This window comes from Pavona decussata, unplaced genomic scaffold, assembly GCF_977016875.1.
Source record: "Pavona decussata unplaced genomic scaffold, jaPavDecu1.1 SCAFFOLD_52, whole genome shotgun sequence".
NCBI classification, from domain to species: Eukaryota; Metazoa; Cnidaria; class Anthozoa; order Scleractinia; family Agariciidae; genus Pavona; species Pavona decussata.
Genome location: NW_028145474.1, coordinates 540,001 through 557,500, shown reverse-complemented (window position 1 = coordinate 557,500; position 17,500 = coordinate 540,001). Strand labels below are relative to the sequence as shown.

Sequence of the window (17,500 nt, the reverse complement as noted above, 5' to 3'; positions counted from 1 at the left end):
TAAGTTACATTATTTTGTTCCTTCAAAGTTGCTTACCTGCAGTCACCGAAGTGACTCCAAATATCAAGATGATTCCAATTTCCTTCATTACCTGCATTATATATAAAACGAAAAATCTGCTTAACTAGCTCATAGAAAGGTATCAACCAGTCGTGCTGACAACAAATTTATCGCTCACCAAAATGTTGTACGGTTGAGATAAATAAAAATTTCGGTACGTGACTTACAAGTTCGACAAATATTGAAAGACAAGTTTTAGTTACATCGTCGCAAGGGAGTAAACTTCGTAGATATTAAATTATTAACCAGTATTTAGGCAGGTTATGAAATGGATGCTCTCCAGTACAAACATTAAAACTGAAAAGGGCCTAAAATTTAAAGAAATACTCTTGTCACAAAGCAGAGATGATATCATTTATCTGGAGCAAGCGCTCAGCTTTTACTACTAACTACAAGGGAATGTCTCTTTTTTTAGAAGGAAATATTCTTCAATACAAATGGCACGTTTCTGAAAGTAATATTTAACAGCTTAGGAACTAGGGGAAGAGAATTCATCTGTAGAAGAACTGTTCTCAGTTACATTGCGTCTATAAGTTCCATTTAACACTTTTCCTTCTTTTAAATTGATATAGGACTGACTTGTTTAGATTACTGATAAATCGCTACCTGAGAGTCAGCCCGGCCGTGGTAGTGTAACTGGCTCCTTTAATTACGTAATAAAGTTGACGCAGGCATATTCGGCGCAGTATGAATCTGTCAGTGACTGAAAGAATTATCGTTCACACTTCATCGCCACACCTAAAACATACCATCTCATTTCTATCAGCTTTTGTAGAATTGTACATAAAATTGAAGGGAAAACAATTACCATATCGCCCCCATCGAACGTGAAACGGCGTAAAGTTCAGTAGTCGGTATCTAGGTATGTCGTGAATCTTTTACACTTACAAACAGCTGGGAATCTTTAGACCTTGTTCGCATTCTAAGGACTTGTATACGAACGGCCTGGGACCCCTCGAGGAGTATTTTCCGAGGTCTGCTCATACGACGAGGAAAGAGGTCGTCTGGCAATTTGAGGTAAATTTAATCAACGCTCGCCTGCGGGTATAAAGATTGATTTACATGTAGACATATTTTCTGACACCCGCTAAGAAATTTAGTTGCTATGCTCACATCCCTTTGTCAAAGAAAGAGTTTCATCAACGAGATCCAGCAGAAAAAACACGTCTGATTTTAATGTTAATTGTTCCACTGATACTTTACGGTATTAATTATTAACGCAACCAAAGTTATTTTCCATAGTTAGTTGTGTTAAAACTTTTATGCATATGTTCTAATTTCCTGGTATATATTAAAATCATTTCATACCATTTCATTCACTGAAATAAGTGGATGGCGATTTAGTGATAGCACTAACACCAAAACAACCGATTAGTAGGTCATTAATTTGGTGAATATTTAAGACACCCGTCTTTTTAATTAAACAGGAAAATATTTTGCGATACATGACATGACATGACAAGAATGTTATAACACGTGGCGCTTCTTTTCTAATGTAAATTTTTTCACCAGCCTTGTGGGTATAAGTATTTGCCTAGACCTAGGGTATTTCCCTAGTGCAGAGGGAAAGCCGTAAGTTAAACTATAGCACAAAATTTTCAAGAGTGTTTAACCGTCATGGAAGCGAATTCGGAAAGATTTCCGCACAGCCTCATACATTAATTATACATGCATCACTGTCATGCTAACCCTGTTACACAAAAAACGGGCATGAATAGAGTTTGAGTTGCAAAATGTATACATAATTAATGTGAGGGGCTGTGCGGAAACCTTGCCGCGAACTCTACATAGCGCTAGCAGGCAGCATCCCTGCAGTTTTTATGTAATGTTTAAAAAACGAGTAGGAGTGTTTTCAGTCGGATTTAAAGCCACGAGGCGTAGCCGTGTGGGTTTAGACCCGATAAAAGACGTGCTGCGAAGGCTTCGAAAACAATCCTGGAAAAGCGTGTGTTAATTGTTAATAGAGTTCAAAACAATTATGCTTTTATTGAACGTTGGAAATTGGCATACGAGAAAAACACCGCATACTAATGAAGAGTGTTTTATCAGCTGATAAAACACCGCATACTAATAAGGAAGAGGTTTATCGATATAAAGTCAATGCACGTGATGTATTATCGACCATTTGATAGGTCAAGGGACTTATGACTTATTAATGAGTTTTTTTAAGATTAAAGTAACCCGAATAAAGAGCAAATTTATAAAAAACGATGTTGAAACTTTTCCCTCGAAAAAGAGCGGGCTTTTCATGGTTTAACAGTTATCATGTTAACCTGACAGAATCACACAGAACATTTGTGCTAATTCATCTTTCTTACCTACATACAACTATTAAACACAAAACAGCCAACGGCACTTCCTCTCTCTTCTTCCACTATTTGTTCATTGCTCATTTTATATGTTAACATCATGGCTTTTAATTTCCTTGTTTGTGGTTTGTGACAAAACAAAGTAAGAAATGAAAAGTTAAATTCAAGGATGCACAATTGGTGGCTATGATTTTGGTATCTTCGGCAACTTTCACAGCCGTGGATACTCAACTCAAAGAACTTGTTTTGTTATTAAACGGCTTTACATATTTCAGTTCACGTGGATGATTCGACAACTGCGCATGCACCACACGTTCCTTCACAGTTACAGTTTTATCGAAACTAATAATAATAATACAATAATATTTATTCAGGATAACCCCGTCAGTGTACCAAACACTGTCAAGAAAAGGGGTTCTGTTATTTATTCCTTGACCTCCCTTCCTAGCCGTGTTCAAACAACTGGAAAGAGTTGACTATTATAGTAATGGACAAACGAAATTATGAACGCTCTTATTATATGTTACTTATGTTAACAATCTCGTACCCGGAATCTTCGTTTCCTTTGGTCAGCGGTCGAAAAGCGAGCGTCAAGCGTGCGCAGTAAGGACCGAAGACTCGAGGTACGAGATTGATATGTTTACAGCACTGAAACGGCTACTAAGTCAGGGTTTTGCTGCTATCACGAGATCAGTCGACCTTCTCGTAGTACTCGTTACCAGGTCGCTCTTCTAAGCCATTAAGGTCATATGATCCTGTGCCACTGTTAAGGTGACAAGCTTTGCTGTTGATGTTGTAGTTAAATGAAACGCATGTATTTTCCGTAAGGCAGTAAACCATGCACTTCCAGGCGTCACTCACGTGACGTTCTAAAGCAATCACGTGACCTCCTAGTGCGTACTGGTTTCCGTTGTGTGACGTAACTTGCTTAAAAATGACATCTTTGAAGTCTGTTGCTTCTTGTTCTAGAAAATTGAAGCGAACAGAAAGAAGTCACAAAATAGTTGTTGATAATCCATTCGGAGTTAATTTTTCTAATAAATGAGGGAATATTGCTTCGTTAAACTTGCTTTTATCTACCTGTGCAATATCTTGCTTTCACTGCAAAAGAAGTCGGCTGCAGCTTGTACACATAGTATCCATAGCAACGCCTGACTTGGGCCTGCATTTTAACAAAGCAGTTTTTGCCATTCCAATGAAAGCATATCTCTCGCAACACAACGTTATCTTTCATAGAAGGATGTCCTCCACGAAGCCAACCAGGAGCCTGGGTACCACAAGCCCAAGGATCTGGGAAGGAGTCTGGTAACTGATGAGAAAATCAAGTTAAAGATCAGAATGTTGAAAAAACAAAAGAGAATTCAAATTCACTTAGCGAAAAAGAGCTCAGTGATTGTGTCAACAGAATAGCATAACTACTAACTTTTTCGCCTGTTCTGCAAAAGTCGCACCTGGCATCTGTATTCGAGATTTCAGCATGCCAGTTCTGGTTTCCTAACATGTTACTAAGTTATTATCAGTAATGCATTTTGACCAGTCAGATCACTTTTGCTTTTGTTAAAAAACAACAAACCTTCATGGGTTTTTTCGTCCCTTGTTCAACAAAGCGATACCAGTAGTTTAAATTGATGTGGCCGTCATTTTGTGCGGACTCTTCGTTGCTTGCTATATGAAATATCGATCTTCCATCGTTGGCTATGTCCTTGAACTCGGTGCACATGGACTTTGTACCTTGTTTAATAAATATAAAACGCTATTAACAGCTACTGGGGCTAAATGTTTTAATAACTGGAGAAAATTACATTAATAATATCATGGGTGACAAATGACTCCTTGATTTCGGCGCGAAATTTCAGCGTTAATTTATAATTTCACATGTGAAATTACAAAATTGCTATGGCAACGTTTCCTGTATCTCAGTGCCGAGATGGCGTCCAAGTTTCAAGATTTTACGAATGAAGAAGTTACGGCACTAAAAGACGCTGCGGAAAACCTTAAATATGCGAAAGAGCACAATTAACTGGGTGATGGTTTTTAAGAACTGGTGCGATGAAAATGGCCTTGAGAAAAACCCTGAGACGGTTCGTCCTGAGCAGTTGGACAAAGTACTCGAGCGGTTTTTTGTCCGCATGTGTAAACAAGACGGAACCGACCACGATTGTGAGCGTAATTTATCACCCATGATTTTAAAAGGTAATGAAATGGTATACTCGTGAAATTAGGAAATAATTTCACGCGTCATCATTTTATTACATATATATATGAAGGAAACATAGCCTTTTTTCTTCTGCTTCTATGGAACCAGCCGTTTTTTATGACTAACCTTGACAAGTAACTTTACTAAAACTGAAGCCAGTTTGGCTTGGATGAATTTAGGGTGCACTCGATCAACTCTATTCCTAAATACGAATGTGTGCAATGATGACAAGGAATCTGAGATTTAAGAAGTTGTCGGAGTCACTGAAATACAAAATGGCTCCTAAATTGTCATGTATCAGCGAAAGTTTGCAGAAATATCTTTCCAACTTTCTAAAAGCTGTTCCACTTATTCTTAGTCAACCTTAGTTTGTTTCAAATAGTGATAAAAAAAAGTGAAAGCAAATGTTATCATCATTTATGTGAGGTATAACCGTAAACCATTGTTTATATATATTTTTCTGTCCCAGTTTGTTGATTATATATAACAAATGATACTGAAGGCAAATGGCGATAAAGTAACACATGTTTTAGCGATAGTGATCCATATCGGTATGAGAGAGGGGGGAAGCGTTATTGAGACAGTGCAATCCTACTTTGGGGTCAGAAAATAGAGCGATGATGAAAAATGTATATATATAATTAGAATGTTTATCATAATTTGAAACGATTATAATTAATCGACTGATCGTTGTGGCACAATGAGTCATATGGTATTACCGACTAACCCAAAGAGTTTTTCAATTCTCTAACAGTGGATTCAAAATATGGAATTGACTTTCTCCATTACTTACTTTTCACTTTCAATATAAATCTGTGATAATCAGCGCCATGTTTGTTACTGGCTATGCAGCCGTCATAAGTTTGATTGACAGCTGTCAGATTCAAGAACCGGCCCGACGAGCTGTTCTTTAGGACGACGCCATCTTTGACCCAGGCCATGAACGGTTCAGGATATCCGAAAGGCTCTGGGCACAACAGGTTAAGGGAGCTTCCGTCATTAACGTCTTTTGTAGTTGGAATGTTTGGTTTGTTCTTGAGGAAAGCTGCAAAGAGCAAAATGAAGTGACATTACTTTTCTGTTACTTTGGTCTGGCTTTCGAAAACCTTGTAACAGAATAATCAGCCAGATTAGTCCCCATACACCCTCCCGGCTCCCAAAATTGTTGGCTATTTAATTTTTTGTCTTATAGCAAACGTCATTTAGTTGCACTCAAAGCAATTAGTTGGAAGTTGAGAGCTCGCAAAACTTAAAACGAAGCAGAAGAAGGCTAAGCTGACAGGCAGTTGGTAAAGGAAGACTGCTTAGCACGATATAAAGGAGAAAGAGGGATGGAAAGGATGCTGCCAAAGCGACTTAGTGGAACGAAGACAGCCGAAAATAAACCGAACAAGAAGTCCGAAAATAAACCGAAGAAGCGGTTCGTAAATAGACCGTAGAAGAAGTCCCAATATAAACCGAAGTAGAAAACCGAAAATACACCGAAGAAGAAATTCCGAAAAAAAAACGAAGAAGTCCGAAAATAAACCGTATTCTCAATATTGAACTGGAACTAGCTTAGGCCCGGTTCAAACGTCGCATTTCACATGTGCCGAATAAAACTCGAGAATTAACTGCATGTGAAATGCGACGTTTGAATCAATTAAATTCGACAGTTTCGAATTAAATTAGACTTACGTCGAATCTGCGACTGAAACAGTCGAATATTCGACTTAAGTTCGACATTTGATTCAGACGTCGCATTTCACTTGTGCTGAATATAATACATAAATTATAGTAAATTATTATTATTCATTCTGTAATCGCAATCCGTAAATGCCATGCGCAGAAGAGTATAAACAGCACTTTGAAAAAATGACGTGCAGCAATTATTATTGTATGAGGTGCTTGGTGTTTGATAATGAAGAGGACACTCCTTGGTGGAAAGAGGGAAAATCTGTGGCATATTGTGAGACGTGCTTCAATGAAACGATGATCATGAAAAGGCGCGGGTCGAGTGAAGGCCAAGATGAGTCATCTTGGCCTTCACTCGACCCGCGTCTTTTCATCACGCTGTTGGCAATGAAGATGTCAACTGGTAGCACGGAAACAAAAACATTGAAGGTGGACGGAGTTAAATTCGGCACCATTAAATTCGACGTCTGAATCAAATGCCGCATTTAATTATTCTAGTCGACTAAAATAGGAGTTATATTCGGCACATGTGAAATGCAACGTTTAAACCGGGCCTTATGCGCACGAGGCTTAAAGGGGCAGTGTCACCTATTTTTAATGCGACAATGAATAATCAAAAAATCTTCCCCTAGTCTATCCACCTTCAAAAGAAAGCTTCTTGATTTCCTCAGTTAATTGCATGAAACGTCCGACTCTGTTATGTCTTTATAGTCTTACCACCATCGTATGTTAAAAAATCTCAATACAATGTCTTTACTGGTCTTAAAGTCCCAACGTATCTCCGAGGAGACCTCTCAGTATAAGCCCGGGGGTTTCTTGAGGTCTCCTCGCCACTTCTTACTTCTTTAACTATTATTATTTACTCTAAACTTATGTACTTGTAATCCTAGTCTATTATTCATTGTAACTTCTATGTTTGTATGTCGTGGTGAATAAATAATAAAAAAAAAAGAAAAAAAAAATGCATTTGCCTCAAAGGACTCGTCAAAATAATGGTTTAGTTTTGTTGACAATAATCCTTCTAGTGCGTACAAACTACTGTCAATTATGTTTGGTGTCAGATGGCTAGGATGGAAGAGGATTAAAATTTCAATTTTTTCAACTTCTTCCTGTGTATTGTAGAGAAGTCGATAAAAAACGTATTATAGTTGGCTCTTCCAGGGAGGAAACCCTTAACATTTTCTCCCGATTTCATGTCATTAAGCGGGGGAATCTTTTCACGTGTAAATATTCTTTTAACATATTTCCCCACAAGAGCCTGATAAAGACAATCTTCTCCACTGATATATTGAGCCTCCAGTGCAGTGCCGAGATTACGAATATGGTTTATTACAAAACTCTTATTTCTATAAAAAAAAAAAATGTGTCGCGCTTTTTGCAAGTTTACTTTTAAGAGGCCCATCTACCGGTTGCACTTGATAACATCTCCATGTATTCGTATGTCATTATCTGTGTGTAACAGTAAAAGAAATAGCGGCCTCTAGTTTTTACAAATCAGCGAATGCTACTGCCATTGTGAGTAACACGGATGCGTTGAAGCATTAGCGAACGACACTACGCTCCACGATTTCCCACGACTGATAATCTTCCTACATGATATTTCCCATGGCATCCAACTGCAGAAAGTCAACCCATTTCTCGATTTCTCTTTGGTTTTCGCGAGTCATCTATCCCCAAAAAATGATATTGTAGCTCGCGCAATTCTTTTTTTCTTGTTCGAAGCGTTGTTGAACCCAAAAAATCAACGCATTTATTAACCCTTTCAGCCCTAGAATGACGTCAAGAATTGTGTTAATTCCAATTTTACGGCATAGTTTAAAGAAAAGACCAGAACGAAATGGGGAGGGGGGTGGCAAGCTAAAAACAATGTTTAAATCTGCCGGATTTAGTTCAAAGTTGACAGTTTAGACCGGTTAAATCAGTTTTTAATGACGGTGGAACTAAGTAATAACTAGCTTCTTCTCTGATCAATCTCAGGTGGATGACGAAGAATAAAAACCGACATAAAAGACAAGACAGAACGTTTACAAGTTCATTCATTGCGCAACATAACTGCAGTCATGGGAAAAAAATCCCGAAAGTTTAAAAGGAACACACCTCTGCTCTCGGAGTAAACCTCTACTTCACATAACGTGAGTGTCATGCTATTTCCCACAAGCCTGATATTCAAGTATCGTCCAGTCTTCCTCGGCTTGCAGTAAAACGAGGCTTTAGCTAAGGTGGCCATAGAATAGCGTTCACCGCATCGAGGATTGGCAGTACCATTGTCTGCCAGACTATCACCTTGAAGAAAACGAAGAAGAAAACTCCCTGCCTTTGGGGGCCCGTTCCAAATCAAATGTTAGTACATCTGTTATAGTAGTATTTTATTTTTTATGACTCATTAAATATTCCACATAAATTGCTATTTACAAGTTAAAAGTACATAAAAAAGAGCTATTAAAGACCTATTTACAATTCATTTCGATTAAAAAAAAGATAATGTTTTCAAGGAAAATTTCAGTAATAATTTTTTTTTTAAAAAATTCGATTGCGAAAAAAAAATAACTGAGACTACTTTCGAGCATAATGTTTTTGTAAAGAAAAAGAAATAAAAACAAATTTCATGAAGTTTATAAAAAAATGAAATTCGGCATTTTAAAATCAGTTGCACTTGATAAAAAATAAAAATAAAAAAATAAACAAAATACGCATCTCTCAAATGGCCCCTTCTGCAGTTTCAATGTCAATGTCCGCGTTCACTCATTAAATGCTGTCATTGTTTCTTGTATATATATATATATTGTATTTCAAATCAAAGGTTAGTTAGTGGGTGATCTGTCTTTGAATGAGGCTTTTGCTATTTTACAGATCATCGTTAAGGCACTTTCCAGTACGTTATATTCATATTGTGCCATTAAACTGAAAAACATAAAATAAGGAAGAAAAAACGAAAAACTACTGCTACTACTACTACTACTACTACTACTGTTACCTCTACTACTATTACTACTTCTACTACTACTACTACTACTACTACTACTACTACTACTACTACTACTACTGCTGCTGCTACTACTACTACTACTACTACTACTACTACTACTACTACTACTACTACTACTACTACTACTACTACTACTACTACTACTACTACTACTACTACTACTACTACTACTTCTACTTCAACTACAACTATCACTACCACTAGTGCTGCTGCTACTGTTACTTTTACTGCCATAACATACACTGCTTCTGTTACTAGCTTCTGCCGTTTTTATTGTTACGGTAATTGTCAATGTTATTTTCTTACCAACTCGGATTTCTATGTTGACAAGTCTTTCATGAAAAGAGACTCTGTTTACCAGAAAAACTTCCGAGACGGAATGACTGGATCCCATGTCTGCCCTCCACCAGGGATTTGTCGTACGAGTTGTGTGTGTGCAAGTTTTTCCGCGATAATCTCTATCAGAATTCCCGTCCACCGCCCTTCCAGAAACACCTTCCGCTGCCACTGACGATTGAGACGTGGACATACTCAGAACAAGGTTTTCTAAAGATGCAAAATCAATGTAATAAGAGCAAATTGCCACTGGATCGGGAACGTCTTGATATCATTGCGTCAGTTTTAATTTCTTTCTCAAAATTAATGTTTAGAATGTAAAAACCATCGCCGGGACATAGTAAGGTACTTTCAATGTATAGACCGCAGTGACATATTAAACAGCATTGAGACCATTGATGAGCAATCACCGCGGTACACTCGAATCAGTTAAATTTCACTACAGCCTATCAGCAGGAGCCCATTAATCAGCTGTTATAACTAACCTATTAATATTTGCGTGGTCTTATTGGATATTGTATATCACGTCACACAAAACCGATTAACTGGTATCAAACGATATACCACGAACTCTTCCATATACCCTTCAGGATTATTGGACGGAATAGCATGCAAGTAGAATATACGGTGCCATTGACTGAAAGAATTCCCATAAGACTCAGAAATTAACATAGCAGCAAACATTTTTAGAACAATTTTAGTAGACCTCGTATCTTCTGGTTTGCCAACTGAACTACGTGAAGGTGTTAATGGCGACTTTAGGCCTAACACTGTTCTAAAAGTGGTCCTGTTTTCTATAGTTGTTCCTCTGGCTGTCACGAGATTGGGTCTACGGCAATCAGTGCAATGGCGAGCCTGTGAGCCCAAGACCACTAAATTATATACCACCCTTGTTCTTAGTTCAATTTAGCCTCAAAGCGCTGTTACGTCTGTAAGCTGGTACCAAGAGCGGGAAAAAGTATTATGGTGTCATATTAATGTCAAACGCGAAAAAATTCAAATTAGCTTTCTTGGTTTTGTTCAGTTCTTTCTTCTAAATGCAGGCCTAGAAATAATTTTATAATATCTTTCCTTTGACTATAGACAGTTTGGATTCTTAAGGTTTTATTATTATTTAACAATTATTCGCCGAAGGCGAAGTAAATATTGGTGAATATTCCCCGAGACGAAGTCGAGGGGAATATTCACCAATATTTACTGAGCCTGAGGGGAATAATTGTTTTAGTATAATTACTCAGGTGATTATCAGAGAAAAACAAGTACCGTGCGAAAAATGTCGATTTTTTTGTTTGTTTCAAATCGTCACGCGTCAATGAACAGAGACGCGCAGTCTGCCGACCACATGATGCTCAATCGAAATCACATGCGCAATCGATAAACTGCACACGGCCTCCAGCAGAATGTCAGTATTCTTTAACTGCCGCTTCATTGAGACGAAGCACTGACTTCTGTGAATGAATGTTGGGTTTCTTTGACCCGTTTAAATAAATAGATGGAGATGAACCAGGCTGTTTGGTGTAAACCTCGAGCCGGGATCACAAGACTTGTGATTAGTGTTAGCGATAGCATTTTATTGCACAATTTCTTGTTGACATGATGGCCTCGCCGGTTAACGGACGTTTACAAATTGCCCTCGGAGATAAGCTGCTTCAGGTAGGAATTAAGTCATTTGTTGGCTTCGCTAAACAAGTACACGGTTGTCGCAGATGAAAATATTTTGTTGTGAGGCGGTGACTTTAGATGGTGGTCGAGAGTCGCTCGAACCGACAACAAACTAGTTTTCAGATTATAAAATCGTTTTCTTTTCTCGTCACTGAAACGTAGAACTTAGAAGACCTTTTTTCATCTTGTGTACTTCCATACTTTCAAAAAGTCTGTCTTAAACTCGTTTTGTTTGTGGAATCATTCTGTTAATAAAGAAAATCTTGCTCGAATGTAACCTTGTTGTCTTCATTTTAAGTCATCGAGATCGACAACATGCAATTTACAAGGGTTTTTTAATTACAATTAGCAAAATTTTCATCTCTTGCCTTCGAAAAGTATCACCTCGGACTTAGCTGCATCTTTAGTGCCTTTCGGGATTGCATTTTCTTTCATCCTATTTACTTCTTCTTCAGAACTGTCAACAAATAGCTAAGCGGCCATTTTGAAAGTTATAGTGCTCCCGCTATAATCACCTCGCGCGAGGTGATTATAGCGGGATATGACGCAATCCTCGACCAATCAGATCAACAGAATCTCTATAATCACCTGAGTAATTATACTAAAGAAAATTATTATTATTATAAAATCAAATAGGTAACTCTAATTATTTGAGATACATGTTTCTCACCTGTAGGGTTAGGGTTTACCAACACTTCACAGATTTCCAACTTCTTGTTTTCGCCTGGCACCCGGATGTTCACGTATTTTCCTCGGATGCCCGGATGACAGTAGAAGGATTTTACAGCTTGAGCTGCAGTCATGTTGTATGGGCCACCACACTTCTGATTAGAGTTGCCTTGATTCTCAAGACTGTTCCCTGAAGAAAACGGAAGGAGTAATACTGAGGACGAACATGGCACCACAGGAGGCAAGGGTAAAAGCCAGAACACACATTTCGGAAGCCTACAGCAAGCATGCACACAATTTGTGCTTTACCCTGCGTCTGCAGCAGAAAGTCAAACCAAGGGGTATCCATACCCCGCTAAATGAGATGCTAATCCATTTTAGTATAAATCTACTAGTGTTCTATCACGAATGCCGTTCTCTGATTGGCTACGCTACTCGCTATCTATTCTGTGATAGATAGTGAGTAGCAGTTTTCAACAAAATGGCGGCCGCTTCGTCGCGTTTTCGAAGTGTCTGCGATGAGGATATAATTAATTTACTTGTTTAGTTTTGAACGACTAGTAGATTTATACTAAAACAATTAGATTATTTGCTCTCGATTTCTATGCATGATAGCTGATTCGGGCTGCGCCCTCATCAGCTATCACGCGATAGAAATCTCGAGCTCATAATCTAATTGTTAAATAGAGTTTATCCCGGCATTCGCCTTGCCAGCAGTGGCGGATCTACGTTAGAAGCCCGGGGTCCCGGCCCCTTCCCCTCTTATTTTTGAACCGAAACCGCGGCCCGGGGTCGAGGCGCAGAGATGTTTCGTTTCACCAAAAGAAGCGTGTCCAGAGTTTGAGAGAGGGCCCCAGTTATACCTGAAGCTTTGGATTCGCCACACGCAAATACACATATCTTCTCCTGATTGGAAAGAGGACAACGCGGGAAAGTCTCCCCTGAGGGGGTGGGGAAAGTGGGCTAAAAAATAAACCCCGGGCGGTTTGTTCGAAAGCCGATATTTTAAGCTAAAGTTGAACTGAAAAGTCTAAGAACAATAAAAACTGAGGGACAAATTCAAATGTTTAGAGAAACCAACCCTTCGTTAGCTTCGTCGGGCGAACAACAGGGTCCCAAGCCCCCAATATATACAGTTTTTTTTTTTAACTCAGTCACTGTTAAAGATTTGGGCTTATTTATGACCACATGGACACCAACCTATTCGTATTTCAAAGTTTGTTAATCCACTTCCGTTGCCATCCGCTCTGCTCACTATCTTCACTTCTTGTACAATGTACCTCGCCCCCAGATCCACTCGCCACCATGGGTCCTTCGACAGACTGGTCACTGCACACCAGTATACATTATTCAAATACAGCTTTCGTTGCGGATTCCCGTCAACCGCTAATGAAGCTCTAACGTCGTTGTTTAAAGAACCGGACATGCTGGTTGGTTGGGCGAGGGCCAAGTTACCTAGGTTAAGAGTTAAACAAATATTAGGTATTGAACTGAACATACTGGAACATTTTCAGATACCTTTAAATCCTCGGATCTTTCTGGAATGTAGTAATCAGCAAAAACTATCGTGCGACCGACTGATATGCAAATATATATTTTCTTTGATGTTGATACAAAGAGAGCAAAATAGATACTTGAATGCTTGCTCTACAATCAACCTTATCAAACTAGGTACAACGTTAAAAACACTTTCGTTGAATATTACGGCACAACAATGGCTCTTTCTGAGTTGCGGAGAGATCTCACTGTGGTAGAAAGTGTCCGGATTCACCAGAACGGTCAGCGGCAAAAATGGCACCCGATTTGAAATGAACTTTGTTTCCAACGAAGGCGAATGTTTCAATAAATAAACTTCTCTGAAAATCAGCTGCCCAGGAAGGACCGCACATCATCCTTCTTGCCATATGGTTAGGCAGGTAAGCGAGAGCTTAAGTTTAAAGCAAATTTTGGCGAGGTTTTCGAAGTGCTCTCCTCAAATGACGGGCCAAAATTTCATTGAAATTCGCCTTGTAGTTTCCAACTTTTCCATTTTAAAACATAATACAGTGATGCACGTGGACCAGCCCGCTGAGAGATAAACCGCTCAAAACGGCGTTTGGAAGCACTGAGAAGCCTTGAAAACACAGCAAAACACACTGGGTAAGCTTTTTCAGACTTATTGTATTTTTTGTGGGTTTTTGTGAGAATATTGTTGTCTAAAACTCGATTTAGTTTTAACGCCATACAAACTTTTTCATCACGCTTGCATGGTGACCTGTGTCACATACGCTTTGGTGACCTGTGGTCATCCATAGGCCAATTAGAACTAAATGTTGTTAACTGCGTGGTATGACTGCAATGTCGACTGAAAGCACTAACTACAGTTAGGTATGACGTCACGTAGCTTGACACTAACTTAAGTTAAACTTTAGCCAGTACGTCGTAGATGTGACAGGAGCCAATATATTAAATATATCAAACACGAGACACAGTGTTTCACCACATATTCTCAAACTCATTATTTTATTCATACGGTTATAAGCCAATCGGAGTGCCCCATTTTGGTCAGGTGCATGTATCTTGATACCCAATGAAAATCTAGATCAAGATTACTGCGGTTAGTTCAAAAACTGATGAAAACACTGATCAAGACAATTGAATTTTAATTAGCAACCTTGATTACCATACAATCAATTAATCACTACCGTACTTCGAAAAGTTATTCACAACGTGAAAATTACAATTCTGGAAAGTTCCCTCTGCATCAAAACCGCGCCAAAAAATGCCAAACCTATTGTAGTTAGTCCACCAACAAGAGCATGTTACTTTAAATAAAAACTGAAACTATTCTCGAAATAAATAATACCAAACAAGCTTTATTTCCCGTACCTTTTATCGTGAGTATCAAGTGGATTCAACGCGTCGTCGCCATTTTGTCTTCCAAATGACGCTTCAGACCACAGACTATCCCGTACACACTTCTGGGTCATAGATACCTTTCCCCTGAATCTTTGGCGACTTCCATTACAAACTTCGTGAGCCAGAAGTTAAGAGATATGGCATCCATATCCTCTATTTCACAACTAACAGGATTAACCTTGCGCAATTCATAATCTTTGAAAAGAACACCGGAATCTTAAATCGGCACTTTCATCTCCCTTTGCTGCTCCCATTCCCGAAATGTTTTTAAAGTCCATTTGTTTTTGTACTTTGTAGAAGATGGAACAGCTTCATCAGCTAGGACTTGTTCCTCAGATGCACTTTTCGGCAAACGAAAACGACTCGGTCTTTCTTTCTCCTTCTCAGCCATAACCATCAAATACAATAAACCTTATTCCAAAATGGCTACCATTTTAATATTCTTTTGTTGGTATTCAAATTAGCCCTTCTTATCTCGTTCTTAAGCTCAAATATCAAAAGAATATCTTATCTTGAACGAGGCAAAAAGGGCTAATTTGAATGCAAACAAAAGAATATTAAAATAGAAGCCATTTTGGAATAAGGTCTATGAAACACTGCTAACATGCAACAAACGGCTTTCAAAATACAGGCGGAGACTTGCATGAGCTATTTACCATTCCCGCCGGGGATAAATTAATTTTGCATGCTTTATAGCATTGTATTTTTAGGCGTGATTGAGAAGTCATGTCAAAAACTCGTGCTTCGTGTTTCATCAGAGGTTTCAAACACCTCGAAACATATAAAATCACTCGGCCTGCGGCCTTGTGCTTTCATCTGTTTCTCGGTGTTTGGAACCCCTGATGAAACACTCTTCCTCGTTTTTGATATATTACTTAAACACCGAGAAGAGAGTTGAAAAAAACGACGCGTAGCGGAGTATTTTTGACGAACTTCGAGGTTTTTGACATTGTGATGAAACACTGTGACGAATGTTTGATATAGCTTCTCAAACAAACTGATTTTGAAGAGGAAATTAAGGATGCAAAAACGAGGAGTTTTTCATCAGATATCCAAACATTGCACGGTGCATGATTTCCGTTGTCTTTGGCTTTTGAATTATTAATGAGTTTGACAATAAATAGTGGAAAGACCCTCGCGATTATTTAAGAATTTTTCAGAAGCGATGTTTTAATTAAATTATTTAACATTGGATTTTCATATAAGCACTGTTATTTCAGGATGTGTTTGCCTACTCGTTAAAATGGCGTCGAAACCCTGATAAAGCCTATAATTAAACGACGATTTTCAATTTCACAGACATGTTTCTGCAGAGTTCTGCCCTCTTTAATGCAAAGTTACACAAGATGCAAATTATATATAATTAACTTTGCCTGAACAAGGCCGAAGTTTCTGCCGTAATATAATGGGTGACAAATTAACGCCTTAATTTTAGTGCGAAATTTCAGAGTTACGCATGAAATTACAAAACTTGCTTTGCCAACGTTTTTCGATACAATAAAGTGAACGTAATTTGTCACCCATGATCGCGCGATGATAAAATGGTATACTTATATATACATGTATTGACTTTCCTGCCCTTAAGACGAGGATATACATATTAAATACATATTACTATATCGCATTTAAGGAGGCTCGCAGCAGTTTTTTTGGGCTTAGGGTGGAAGTTTTGAAATAACAATCCTACCATACAAAATAAACTTCAATTTCCTTCATGATTCTTACTCTAACCGCTTGTGATTTAACAGAAACATCCGTGGGGGCATTTTAATAAAATCTCGATTTCTGCAGAGTAGGAACCTTTTCATTCATCTGCGCTTTATTTCCACTGTTTTAAATATAAATATCTTAAAATCTGAGACACCCATAAAGCTCAAAATATACAATTAAATGGTGTTGCTATGAGGAAAGACCTTTTGACAGAAAAGACTGAGTGTCAAGTTTTATTTTGCTAGAGATATTGGCGAAAAATGGGGGAATAAACAAAATCACCCCGTAAAAATTGATTCATTATTTACTCGAAAACGCTCTTGCATATTTTTTTCTTATTTCGCCTACAAGTTGTCTAGATTAAGTAGTTTAAATCCCTAAAGTTTCCTCGTAAAGTGTTTGAATAGATTTCGAGATAATCGACAATGTTTAAAAAGAGAAGCTATGCGCTACCCTTGCTATGGTAATTCTCGGTTTTCACTGTCACGCAATTGAAAAAAAAAAATCAAAACCATGCCATGAATGAAGTCAAGAAATTGACATGGTATAGAGGATAAATAAATAAGGCATCTGTCCAAGTGTCAGGTCTGTGCGGCATTCTGTACTCGAGTTATTTGACAAAATGTTCCACATAAATTTATAGAGCTTAGTATGGAGACGCCATGTTTGTGTCCCTCTGAGGGACACAAACATGGCGGCCGGAGATAGGAAAAAACATCTGGAGTTCACTTTTGCCAGAAAAGATGTTTGTTTGCCCTTGTGAATTTTCGAATGTTTAGATTACTATTTCTCCTCAAACTTAAACTGTTTAGAATGCTGAAAATCACCCGCAGAGTCATTTTTAAGATACGGAAAAGCTCTGTCACGGCCGTCCTCCTGGTGTCACGCACGATGGAAACTCGGAAATTGAAACTGTTCTATTTTCAAAAGGAAGCACGACATCGAGCTAAGAAATTGTGAACAGACATATTTATAGGTAATCTTTCCTTGAATGAAGGT

General features: G+C 38.3%; 1 protein-coding gene and 1 pseudogene across 1 annotated transcript; both read right to left on the bottom strand.

The window, feature by feature from the left end:
* Nucleotides 1-1,794: 1,794 nt before the first annotated feature.
* LOC146480766 (uncharacterized) lies at nt 1,795-13,319 on the bottom strand. Its single transcript, XM_085109071.1, has 8 exons — nt 13,094-13,319; nt 11,895-12,083; nt 9,533-9,772; nt 8,338-8,523; nt 5,360-5,611; nt 3,943-4,100; nt 3,450-3,678; nt 1,795-3,334 (listed from the first exon to the last, which is right to left on the bottom strand). The coding sequence occupies exons 1-8, from the start codon at nt 13,317-13,319 to the stop codon at nt 3,060-3,062; spliced, it is 1,755 nt and encodes a 584-aa protein (XP_084965197.1). The 3' UTR covers nt 1,795-3,059.
* Nucleotides 13,320-14,694: 1,375 nt separating this feature from the next.
* On the bottom strand, nt 14,695-15,188 carry LOC146480765 (uncharacterized; annotated as a pseudogene).
* Nucleotides 15,189-17,500: the final 2,312 nt, after the last annotated feature.

What these genes read in the sequence shown, in the direction of transcription:
- LOC146480766 (XM_085109071.1), bottom strand. Translation starts at nt 13,319, where the DNA reads ATGTCCGGTTCTTTAAACAACGACGTTAGAGCTTCATTAGCGGTTGAC. An exon ending in AAACTTTGAAATACGAATAG is followed by an intron (nt 12,084 to 13,093) that starts GTTGGTGTCCAT and finishes CGTTTTCTTCAG; the next exon opens with GGAACAGTCTTGAGAATCAA. An exon ending in GGACGAAAAAACCCATGAAG is followed by an intron (nt 3,679 to 3,942) that starts GTTTGTTGTTTT and finishes TTTTCTCATCAG; the next exon opens with TTACCAGACTCCTTCCCAGA.